Genomic DNA, 13,770 nt, shown 5'->3' on the forward strand with positions numbered 1-13,770 from the left:
TCCAGTCTTCAGCGTCACATGATTTACATTTCTGAGTATTATCAACTTTGTTACTTAAAATAAATAAATGTTAAGTGGAATTAAATAAAATATAAATATATGAAACTTTTTTGTTAATGTCAAGTAGTTGCCAAGGTAACATTTGTCAATTTAGCTTAACTTGATTTACTAAAATAACTACTAAAACTAACTAAAATGGGGGGGGGGGGGGCATCTACAGAGGTTTATATAGAGGCCTATGGGGGCTAAAAACTATAGAGGTTATATATATAATTATAACATTTTTAAAATCAAAACTACAAAAAAATTATAAAAACAACTAAATTACTAAAAGGTCAAAATTAAAATGGAAAATATAAGGATTAAAAACTAATCTAATAAAAAAAAATATATATAGTATATCAGCGATACTAAAATAACATCGGTAGTAAAATAGTCCCAGCTATTTAAAAAAAAAAAAAAAAAATCAAGATTTTATAGAATAATTCATGCAAGTGCAATAATAATAATAATAAAGCTTCACATTTATGCTTTTAAATATTCCAGAAAACTGGGCCTCTGTACTTCTAAGTGCATGACTTTAAATACATTATATTTATTTATTTTAATACTGAGAGATGATTCAATATGATTTGATGAATATCGAGTTAAGAAAACAGCGTTTATTTAAAAATAGAAATCTTTTGTAACAAATGGCTTAACTTTTGATCAATTTAATGCATCCTTACTTAATAAAGGTATTAATTTCTTTAAAAAAATCATACTGACCACAAACTTCCTGATCTAAATACAGTATATAAGTGTGTTTATATGTATGAAGAGACAAAACAGACGCGTTTCCAAGGCTGTGGCTCTTCCTGTGGCGTGAGGGCGGCGGGGTGGGAATATGAACCCCCACGGTGGCATCCGGACAGGTGGGCCGTCGATTATACCTGACCGATAAAGACAACTCAGACGGACCTGGACGAAAGGGACAAAGAGAGAAAAGCAGAATGAGTTTTGCTCTGAACATGCCTGATGTTTCTCAGCGTCACACTCGATGAAACATAATGAAAGAAAACACGTGGAGGCTCTGTCAGCGGAGCCTCTGGTTTAGCAATCACAGCCGCAACACAAATGTTAACATTCTCTAGTCTTCTTGAGGGAGACCGATTCAACGCAGCGATGATTATTCAGACCTGAGAGAGGAAAACAGAAAGGATCCCCAGAGAAACAGCATCCACATCTTCCCGTCAGTGATGGAGCTTCACATGCTTTCTAAGGCCTCGCTCGCGTGCTTTTCTTCTACTGCTCGATGAAAAGTAGCTCTTTAGAGGCATTAGTGAACCAGTATTTTAGTATTGTTTATAGATTATTATATTATTTATTAATATTTAGAATTTGCTTTTATTTTTATATTTTCAGTTTATATTTTAATATTAGTGTACTTTTTAAAATATATATATTTTTATTTCTATTTAGCTTTCATTTAATTTATTTGATCATTTCAGTTCCACATTTATATGACACCAGTGTTTTAGTATTATTTATATGCTATTATAGTATTTATTTATATTTGACATGTTCAGCTTTAATTTTAGCTGTAGTAATTTTGTCCTTTTTATTAGTTTTATTTTATTAATATTTAGCTTTCATTATTTTTTTATTTTTTTTCCGTTTTACGGTTATATGTGACCAGTATTATTTTGATATTATTTTTAGTATATTTTATTGTTATTATTATAGAATTTATTTATTAATATTTAAATTAGCTTTTTATTTTTATATTTTAATTTTAATTGTTTTACTTTTAGTAATTTTATGGTTTCCTTTTTTTCATTTTGTAATATTCATTTATTTTTTATTTATTTACATTTTACATTTACATACAACCAGTGCTATTTTCATATTATATTTTTGCATTACATTTTATTATATTGTTAGAGTATTTATTCATGCTTTCAATTAACCTTTTTTCAATATGTTTATTTTCATTTATTTGAAGTTTTAGAAATTTTGTGCTTTTGTAATTTTTATTATTATAATTTTTTTTTATATATTTCTATTTAGCTTTCATTTATTTTTTTTATTTCCATTTTACATTTACATGCAACCAGGGTTGTTTTAGCACTATTTATATACTATTATAATATTTACTCATATTTTGAAGTAGCTTTTCTTTTTTTCATTGAATATTTCTTTTTTTTTTTCAGTTTTATTGCAATGACCGAAAACAAATGTAATAGTTTTCTTTTGGAAAACAGTTTAGAAACAATCATTTGCAATGCATGACATAAGACATAAGAGAGAAAGTCATAGTTTGGAGGCACATTAGGGTGAGTACATGTTTGGGTGAACTATCCCTCTAAACTTCATTATCTCATCACATGAACCCATCAAAACAGGCGATCAGAGAGTCTCAGACTCAACGGCTCTTAACCGAGTTTTCCAGAGTGGACAAAAACACCTTCAGGCATCATGGGAAAATGGAAACAATGCAGGACAGCATGCTGAGACACTTACACACCAGAAGACACATTTAATGGAGCGACTGGAGCCTTAAACCGTGATCGCTCTCTTCCAGTCTGGGTCAGACGACGGCTTTACACCGTGTTTCTCGTATGTAAATACCCGAATGCCACAGTGGGATGTTTAGGAAATGATCTTCACCTGGTTCTTGTTAAAAGCTTCATTAATGAGTCTGACTACCAGCTCATGAACTGAACGTCACATTCGGGGTGAATATTCTATCTGACGATGAAAACGGCATGATGGGGAGAGATTTGATTCGACGCAGGTGTTTCTGGAACGTCATGGAATTAGAACATGGACCTTTAAGTAGTAACAGCGATTAAATGTAAACATATTATCTGAGGTATGGAGTTACTTTTGTGTCTTTTATGCAATAAACATACTTTGAGAGCAACATGATTTATATAGTAATTAAAAATAAGAGACTATAAACTAAAAATTTTATTAAAACTTTCTAATTGCAAAAATAAAATAATTGATAAAATGATTTGTCTCAACTTGTTTTATTACACACACACACACACACACACACACACACACACACACACGTATGCATGTACGCATGTATGCATGTACAGTATGTGGTATGCATGCATGCATATATATACTGTATATCAGCCTATAAGCATAAACACAGCAATTATATATTTTTACTATATTTTTCCAGTAAATACACAATATTTACTAAAATATTTGAAAATGTATCAATTGAATTTTTTTAACTTGATAGAAAGTATCTGTCAAATAAACGACAGATTTACTCATGACACGATCAAACAAAAAGAAACTAATAAGAAACAAACAAACAAAAAGACAAATATTGGCGATACATCGATCGACCACAAGAAAAACTAACTCCGTATACCGCAATTCCTTGCAGGAAGAGTAGAAAACATGCTCCAGACATTGAGCTGTGGTGCTGTTCTGGGACTCCCAGGATCAAATCCAACCTAAATCATGTCCTGATTTCATCTATCATTCATAATTTGCTGCTTTGAAATAAAATGTAGCACAAAGAACGATTTTTAAGCACCAGAGGGAAAGCTGGCGGCACTCAGGGAAACTACAGAGCGACTGCATCACTTCCAGAGCTCATAACTGCAATTACTGGCTGGTTTGCAGAGATATTATGCAGGTTCTACTGGCAAGACGCACATTTTCATTCATTATGTCCCTTTACTAATCACCTAATTATTAAACACCTAATATTTGAAGCACTGCTGACATCGGAGGCAATTACATTTGACCTCTCATTTGACCTTTCACTTTGAAAGGAAAATCTGTCTTGTTTTTGTACTGGATTTTTCCAAAAGCATTTAACATACTTTATCATGCTTTAACAGTCAGCATTTAAGTATTCAAGTTACTCAAACGTTTAGCACTAAATTTTTTTAAAAGTTGTTATGAGAAGGAGGTTTTTGTCTGGTTTTATCTTATTATTATTATTTTTTATTTAATTCATTATTTGACAAGGACAATGGACAGAATTAGCTACAGAGCCGAATTTCATATGCATATGTATCTGCTGACTCCAAATCTCTCTTTTCTTCCCTAATAAAAGTAAATTAGATGTCCGACGCATGCTTTGAGTTCAGCAGTACATGCTAGTGATCAATCTGGCCCTGTCTGTACACGCTGATCCATGTGTTTAGCCACATATGTTCCTGTGTGAGGGTCAGAAATATTGACTGTTCAAGTTCACGTTCAAGTTTATTTGTATAGCGCTTTTTACGATACAAATCGTTGCAAAGTAGCTCTACAGGAAATGAAGTTTCCACAATATATTTATATGTCTGTAAAATATAAGTCACGTAGCAGCATGTGTTTCTTTTGTTTTTGCTACTAAATGAGAGAATTAGGTGACTTTAGAGCCCCGTATAACTCTTCTGCTCACCGAGGATGCATTTATTTGATCAAAAATACAGTAAAAGCAGCAATATTCTGAAATATTATTACCATTCAAAATAACTGAATTCTATTGTAATGCATTTAAAAAGGTAATTTATTCCTGTAATGCAGAGCTGTATTTTCAGCATCATTACTCCAGTCTTCAGTGTCACATGATCCTTCAGAAATCATTCTAATCGGCAGAAAACCATTTTTGAAGCTTTATACTTTAGTGGAAACTATGATACTTTTTTCAGGATTATTTGATGAATAGAAAGTTCAAAAGAACAGCTTTTATTTGAAATAGAAGTTTTTACTGTCACTTTTGATCAGTTTGATATGTCTTTGCTGAATAAAACTGACAGAAACTTAAGTGTGTACACAAAACGTAATGATGATAGTCAGGGAAACACAACGTGCAGAGCTGGTCTCGGGTCCGATTGATTAAGAGCTGCAGTTACCACATCAATGTAACCAGCTGCTTTCAGCTAATAATAGTTTCACAGTGATGCATTTGAGAAATATGGTGCATATGTGTCTGACAGAGCGACAGGTATGTGCACACACTGCCTGGACCTCCCCATCTAAACACATTTACAGCTTCTCTCTTTTCAATATCTGTCTGTCTGTCTGTCTATCATCCATCCATCCACCGTTCTATAATTCTATTCATCTATGGTTCTATCATCCATCCATCATTCTATGGTTCTATTCTTTTATTGTATATCATCCATCCATCCATCCTTCTATTGTTCTGTTTATCATTCTATCATCCATCCACCCATCATTCTATCCATCTATCATTCTATCATCCATCCATTCTGCCATCGTTCTATTGTTCTATTCATCTAATTGCATTATCCATCCATCGTTCTATTGTTCTGTCTGTCTATCATTCTATAATCCATCCATCCATCCATCCATCCATCCATCCATCCTTTCTATCTATCCATCATTCCATTCACCCATCATTCTATTTTTCCATTCATCCATCCATCCATCCATCTGTATGTCCATGCGTATATATAATTTGTGAATTTCTTTGGCCAATCAATAATCTAATCTAATGAATATGTACATTCACAATTCAATACAGTTCAAAAACATCCCAGGAAGACACAGAATAAGCAGAGCTGGAATCTAGACAACTTGTAAATGTGTTTTAATCGGTTGAACGTTCCTTGCTCACTTCATCACACTTCAGTTTGTGTTATTTCATACTTTCGATGACTTTACTATGATTCTTGAATGTGGAAAATAGTCCTAATAAAGAGAGAGAGTAGGTGTGTCTGGGTGATGTTTTGCGCTGTTTTCTGGCCTGAGTTCGTGACAAGATCTCATTTCCTTGGCTGGACGTCTTCACAAATACATCTATGGGGTTATATAACAGCCAGTCACCCCGGGACTCTAGGAAAGACCTCGTCCGCCCAGTCCTTGCTGTGATGTAACCGTGCAGCTGAGATGTGGCCACAGGCATCTCATTCAATTACATATATACATACACCAAACATTTCTTCAAGTCACACACTGGCATTCAAGAATAAAATGAAAAGGAAAGAATGACACATCAAAAGCCAAATGGTCACAGTATCCCAGAGCGCTGTGTTACATTACACTCGGTCAGATCATCTGGTGGTGATACTCAGGCATGATGCTTCATAGGGGAAAAATGTTGACGTCTTTATTTAACAATCAAAGCCTCTCTGACTACAAATGGTCTAAATATTCACTTCTGGCCTTGGAATGAGAATAGACATGTTATTAAATAGCACGAGAGGCTGCCTTGGAAACCCCACAAACAACTTTTAGGAACATGGAAACCTATAGATTTGGTTACACAGCTCAGGAAAAATGCTTACAAACAATACTCACAGTGAACTTCCATTTCTACTGGAAAACCGCTGTCGGCTCAGCATGTCGTGTGACTAGACCTCACAGGCAACAGCAGGCAGCGTTTTACAACACAAGCATGTAACATACAGCATTTACAATCTACGACTCTGAACAGTTCAAAGAGGACTAGAAATCCACACCTATATGCTCATTACATGGCTAACATTCACAAAAGACAGTGAAAGTCTCTCAGACCATTTCAATTTACATTTATCACCCGGTTTCACAGACAAGGCTTAAACCTAGTCCTAGACTAAAATGCAAGTCTGAGCTGTTTCGACTGAAATAAACTTGCACTTAAAACATATCAGTGCCTTTGTTTTGTCTCAAGATGCACGCCAGTAATGTTTTTCTCAAAGCATGTTTATAAAAATGACTTAAATGTCCTAATTGAACTATGGCCTAGTCCTGTCTTAATCTAAACCCTGTCTGTGAAACCGGGCCTATATGTGCCATACAATAATCTCATAACTGTTTTTGGCAGTGAATAAACCAAATGTACCACAATTAGAGGAGTTAATGATTATGTGATGATCTAGTCCATTAAGCTAATCGACTTTTCAGCACAAATGTGCTCATGTGAGCTGTGGGCCAAAACACACATGGAAATTTGGGCTAGTAAAAAAATCAGGTACAAACTGATTACTAACTGTAGTGAATTCATGGTAAATTAAATCCCTTCGCATAACATTACATGATATGTGATTATTCAATCTCTGATGAAATATATCCCACAATGCCCATCAGCATATATTGAAGGCATTTCTACCCAAAAAATGACTGATAAAAAGAAATAAATATAGTGTAGAAATCCTGAATTTTTGTAGGCCTTTTGATGATGCCAAATATATTTAATAATATTTAATCACTTGAATTTGCATGCACCAATATAACAATAGCATATATAGGTAAATAAATATATTTTATATTAGTTACAGACTATTATTTTCTTTTTTCACTAACAATTGTGAGTGAATAGATTTAAAACACCAATTCCATGATTCATAACAGATGAGCTGATTCATGAAAATGAATCAAACTTATCAACTCCATCAGTAATTTATTATTTCAAATCAGAGATGCGATAAAACCATCGCCTCCTCAGAGCTCTCACACACTACCATTCAAAAGTTTGGGGTTGGAAAGATGAAAAATTAATGCGTTTATTCAGCAAGGACACATTAAATTAATCAAAAGTGACAGTAAAAGCATTTATATAATGTTACAAAGGTTTGTACTTCAAATAAATGCAGTTCTTTTGAACTTTCTATTCATCAAAAGAATCCTGAAAAAAAAATGTATCACGGTTTCCATAAAAACTATCAGCAGATTAGAATGATTTCTGAAGGATCATGTGACACTGAAGACTGGAGTAATGATGCTGAAAATACAGCTTTGATTACAGGAATAAATTACATTTTTAAATATATTACAATAGAAAACAGTTTTTTCAGATGGTAATAATATTTCACAATATTACTGTTTTTACTGTATTTTTGATCAAATAAATGCAGCCTTGGTGAGCAGAAGAAACAGCACCTGGTGATTTATGAGCTGGAACAAAACTCAGCTATTGGCATTGGTTTGTAGGAAATGTGATGATCAAACAAAAAGTAAAAAATTAAAGCACTGGTTAATTTTATAACAATTTTATAAAATTACACTGAATAGATCAGAAATTGTCCAGTTTTAAAACTGTAAAATAGCAGATCCCTCGAGATGGAGCTTGAGGAGGTCAGCTGTTCAAAGCATTGCTCAATGACTACGGTTCATCACTGTGTTCTGGGCTCAATGAGCGATGCCTGCATGTGGTGGTGTGATGTAGATTTGCAATGCTGAGATTATGAAGGCTCCATAGAGAGCCATTTATGTGCTGTTTGTTTTCTCAGTCCACATTCAGTTCCCTTTGCCCTTTCAATGAGTCAAAGAGGACAGGGCCCCTCGGCCCCTCAGAGCCCTTCATTAACTCTACCACCAGGAGCCAGTGACCTCATTCAGATGAGACAACATAATGGATGCTGGGGGAAAATGACTACAATGTCTTCTGTAAGTTACTACTTGTCAAACGTTTGGGGTCAGTAAGATTTTTTTTTTGAAAGAAATGAATACTTTTATTCAGCAAGGATGCATTAAATTGATCAAAAGTGACAGTGAGGACATGTATAATGTTACAAAATATTTTTTTAAATAATGTTCTTTTGAACTTTCTATTCATCAAAGAATCTTGAAAATAATAAATGTATCAGTTTTCACAAACATATGATGCAGCACAACCGTTTTCAACACTGATGATAATCAGAAAGGTTTCTTGAGCAGCAAATCAGCATTTTAGAATGATTTCACCATTACTGTGCTTTTGATCAAATAAATGCAAAAACTAGATTTCTTTCAAAAACATTTAAAAAGCTTTTGAACAATCATGCCCAAAAAAAATAAAAAATTTAATTAAAAATATTTATGACAAAACTCCCTTTGGCAACTAAATGTATATAAATAAGAAGTGAAATAGTGACATTTAGGCCGTCTTACCGGCAAGATCTTCTTTGGATGTGGCCATGCGTGGCGAGCTGTTCCCCGGTTCAATTTTCAGAGACAGTCTGTAATGGAAAGACAAGCAAACGTTTCACAAAAAAACACTCCAAGTTCCATGAAGTTTCAGGGTGGTACATTTAATAATTAAAACACAACTAATGTTAGACTGAATGCACAGGCTTTGAGGATGAATTTAGTTCAATCGGATTTGGCATAAACCCAAAATAAGACATGTTAGTGAAATCATCACATCATTTTGGCCTCAACCAACAGTGCCTCCTTAAACACTCGAAATTGATTTCCTATAAAAGCGCTTACAGGCCTCAGAGGTGATGTAACGCTCTTCATGCTTGCATTTGGCTTTTCTAGTCGTGTGCATGACCTAGAAGAGACACTGAGAAACTCAAACGGGATCTGTTGGGCCGATAACATTTCACATTTTTATAGGGGACCAGAAGGGACTGATTGTTAACAATCCAATAAACTGAACTGCAATCTCTTATTTCCCCACCATCAACTATGATTTGACATTCAGAATGCGCAGAATATGCAAAAACAGCCTTTAATGGTGTTTTGGCACAATGCACCGTGAGCTTTGGAAAGAAGCGCTCAAAATAAACATCATGCGGCCAAGTTTCTGTATCTTAAACAACAACAACGCCAAGGCCATGGGTTTGATTCCCAGGGAATGAATGAATTAAAAAAAGAAAAGGAAGGAAGAAAGAAAAAACTTTGAATAAAATTGCTTTGGATAAATGTGCTAAAAGCCAAATACATAAATATAAAATACGTACGTTGTCAACTACTTGTCGGTCTCAACTATTTTTGACCATTATGGGCTGAATTTTTACTAAACACCGATTTTTGCATGACGCTGTGCGCAAACCAGTGTTATTGTATTTAACGAAAATAAAGCTAGAACCATAAAATAATTTGCTTAACTTTAACAAAAAGTTACTTTGATAAAAGTTAGATAAAATAAACCTTGATCTTATTTTATGTCAGCTAGCTGCCAAAGCAACATTCCTTATCTTCATTTAGTTTAACCAGATGCACTGAATTAGTTGAAACTAAAAATGAAATAAAATGACTAAAAACTATAGGAAATAAAAAAGACAAAAACACACAACAAAATGACTAAAACTTAAACTGCAATATGAAAATTAATAAAAAATATAATGAAAATATAAAAACTATTTTCCCACCCCAACATATCAAAAGTTACAGCAGCAACAACAAAAGTAACAAAATGTACAAAAATGCAAAGTAATAAACAAGTTACAGATTTTTTTGTTACAGATACCAATATTGTATCTGTTTTTGTTTATAAGAAAATAAATAAATCTCACATCAGGGATCTATTTACAGTCATCTTTATTTAATGTTCCACATTATCTTCTTATTAACGAACAAATTAGATGTGGTACAGTCAGTTTACTTAAACGCCTTAGTCTTAAAAGCAGCTAATGGACATTTTTTGACATTTATGATTGAACAAATGATCAATGACTCAGTGTCTGCAATAATCAAATAACTCAATATTTTCAAATCATTGAACACATTTGCAGAAACAACATTTAACACCACGGGCACACTGAAGAAAAAGTGCTCACTAAATAACACAAGACAGATTGCATGTACTGATAGCCAAAGAACAAAATGAAACTGCCAAAAAAAGCAACTCAACAACCTGAAACAGCGTTCAGGGGTTTGTGAAAGAAAATAGCAGATTCCTTCAGGATATCACACTGTTTTTAAGGAAGGCGAAATAGTCAGAGTCAGATAACCGGTGGGTGTGGAGAAATCCCTGGAGAAACACTAATGACAGCAATCAATCATTCACTGCTAATTTGTACATAACAGCATTTCTCAGTCAAGAAAACTGAAAGTGACTTAACAGAGGTTGAGAGTTCAGAAACCAGACAATGTCAAACTATTCCAAACCATAACAAGACTACATCTTAAGGTCTCAAAGACAAGCTCCAGATGCAATGGCTGTTTTCAAACGGTAGGCAGCAAAATGACGTGGCCTAGACACATTATAAAGCAGCACCACCACGTGCATCCACAGACAAACCAATCCCAGAATGCACTGCAACAAGCTTGGTGTAAATTTCTGAGTACTACAGAGTTGCACTACAACAAACTAACAGCGCATCTAATTTAAAAAAGTTGTCAATTTTTGTCATAGAATAAAAAATAAACTGTTTTTTAAAAGGCGACTTTTTATCTCACAATTCTGACTTTTTTTCTAGCAATTCTGAGTTTTTTCTTGCAATATGGAACAAAAAAAACTGCTGAATTGTGAGATATAAGCCATAAGCTTGTGAGATATTAAAAAACATTCGGAGAATTCTTTAGAATTCAGAGGAAAAAGTCAATTGTATGAAAATTCTGAACTCTGAGGAAAAAAAGTCAGTCAAAACTGCGAGACGTAAACTCAGAATTCTGGGGAAAAAAATAAATGTAAACTCAGAATTCCAAGAAAACATGTCAAAACTGTGAGATGTAATCTCAGAATTCAGAGGAAAGTCAAAATCGCTAAATGTAAACCTGGAATTCAGAGAAAAAGATTCCAATTTATATGAACTTGCAATTGTGCACAAAAATCTGAATTATTAGTAAGAAAGTTGCAATGACCTTTTTAATTTTTTTGTTTCATGGTGGAAACAAGCTTGGAAAAAATGTATATGTATATACATTTCTAAATCATTTGGAACTGCTCCTTCAGCAGTCTCTGTGTCTGGTGGGTGAAGTTCATTTTCCACTCTGCTGCATGTGTAGTGTTTCCAGACCTGCGGACCTGCAATGCAAAAGTCCTCCAGCCGCCCATGTCTTTCATGTTCGCAACCCATCCAGAATACTGGCCGCGGATCAGAAAGTGAGACAGCCACCGGTGATGAAGAGGGAGGCTGGGGTTTGTCGGGTAGGATAAAGCCAGCAGCATGATATAAGTCCTGGATGAACTTCAATAGCACACCCTACGGTTTCAGTGCGTTTGGGGCCATGCAAGGTCGTGACGGGGTCACAAATGAAACGTCACCATGGAGACCACATGAGAGCCGCCACCGATCTTCGAGATTTGGAGCTGATCCCATCTCACCCGCTATAAAACAGAGCTGTGCAAAAAACACCCTGGAGGTTTGAGATACGGCAAACCGCAAATAACACCATGACAGACGCTCAGAGTCCCTCTGTATAAACAAAGATGGAAAAAGAGCTATGACAAATGACACAATGAACTCCTGTCTGAACTCTGACTCGGTCCACAACAAAAGCTCTGACATTTTTACCAAATGTAACTGCAATCTGGTTATTGCAGGCTTTTTAATGTGACTTTTACAGTATACAGCTGCATGTGTGGTGTACATGTTGTTTAATGCCTAAACATCAAACAGCACACAATTAGACATCAAATGTTTGGATTTCTCCAATGCATTCTATTGTAACATTGTTGTGGCCAGTTGTTCGTATTTATTAAGTCATAAAGGTAACGTTATCTTACTGAATGATTTTTTGCTGAAGTTACAAGAATGGCTTGAGACGGAAGTTAAAACAGGTTGAAAATGACAGAAAAATCTGTACTATTTCACACTGCATGCAGCATCGCTTACAGCAACATCATTTACATTACCATTTTCTTATTAAATAAAACTTAACTGTATATGCCAAAAATAAACTTAACACAGATATTTTCAAAATATGTAAAATGTGTAAAATCCTAAATTTAAATGAAAAAATATTAAATTGTATTTCAAAATAAACACAAAAATAAATGACAAATATGTATAAAAATGATATATTTGTCATAAATACATAAAAATCTAACTTTAAATGAAAATGTAAACATGCATAATATAAAATGCATATTTTTTTAAATATGCAAAATATCCTCATTTTAAATGATAAATATAAAACTTGCACAAAATAAATAAAAAGCAAAATATTTTATTATTGACAAAAATATTATACATATTTGTATTTTTACAATTTGATCATAAATACGTACAACCTAACTTTAAATGAACAATTTTAACTTGAATAAAATATATTTAAAAAATATGTTAACATAACTTAATAAAAAATATCACCTTGTTTAAAATATATTACAATAATATATTTTCATAAATTATAGAATAATTTTTTTTAAAATATGTAAAAATACAAAAATTATTTAAATATAAACCTGTATAAAAATCTAAATGTATTTTTTCTAAAGATATGTTCTAAATCTAACTTTAAATGAAAAATATAAGTTAATATAAAATGTTAGTAGGGCAAGTTAAAATGACATCTTTTTTTTTTTGTATTTTAGTTACGTATCACCATCTTAAATCTGTGTTTCTCCAAACCTGTGTATAAGACACGTGAGAAGGATGTATTCCCTGGGACTGCATACTTGAGACTGAAGGACTCTGATTAAAAAGACATTTACTGATCGTCCGTCGTCAGCACAGGATTCGCTCCAAATTCAGCGAAGTGAGTGAAAGTCAAGAAAACAATCATTTCAGACGAGCTGAATGAAAGACTGATGCTGAGATGTGTTTACGTCTGAGTCGTCACGGATGAACGGCCACAGGAAACAGAGCAAAAACACTGGCTTCTTAGACAGGTACGAAAAGAGCTGTGAAACATGATGTTATTGTTTCAAATCTCTGTTAAAGCTGACTTCTTACCAGTCGATGAAGGCTATTTACATTTTATAAACACAAGATAATATTTCATAACTTTGTGCTAATATGATTGCTTCAACAGATGAACGCTTTTCAGCAGGGGTGATATCAGGATATTGGGCTCATTATTACGTTTCCTCTCCCGCGTTGAGACATCAATATTGCTAATGTACTTCTGATACAGTGTGTGCCAGTAATAACAGGCTCTTCACAGCATTGAGATGAGAGTCCCACAGAAAATCACTCATCCGGCGGAATAAACATTTAAATCTAG

The 13,770-nt window shown here is 33.8% G+C and overlaps 1 protein-coding gene across 2 annotated transcripts in view; it reads right to left on the minus strand.

The window, feature by feature from the left end:
• Positions 1 to 13,770, minus strand: part of LOC306870355 (ras-specific guanine nucleotide-releasing factor RalGPS1-like) — a 128,825-nt gene that overhangs the window by 9,887 nt on the left and 105,168 nt on the right. For both annotated transcript variants that reach the window (XM_079417582.1, XM_079417583.1), the window contains exons 11-12: positions 8,821 to 8,888; positions 834 to 960 (exon numbers count right to left, since the gene is read on the minus strand). In XM_079417582.1, coding sequence (XP_079273708.1) covers positions 834 to 960; positions 8,821 to 8,888 — 195 coding nt within the window. The remainder of the gene's footprint in view (positions 1 to 833; positions 961 to 8,820; positions 8,889 to 13,770) is intronic.

The sequence above is a fragment of the Barbus barbus genome (genome assembly GCF_936440315.1).
Source record: "Barbus barbus genome assembly, chromosome: 5".
Classification (NCBI taxonomy): domain Eukaryota; kingdom Metazoa; phylum Chordata; class Actinopteri; order Cypriniformes; family Cyprinidae; genus Barbus; species Barbus barbus.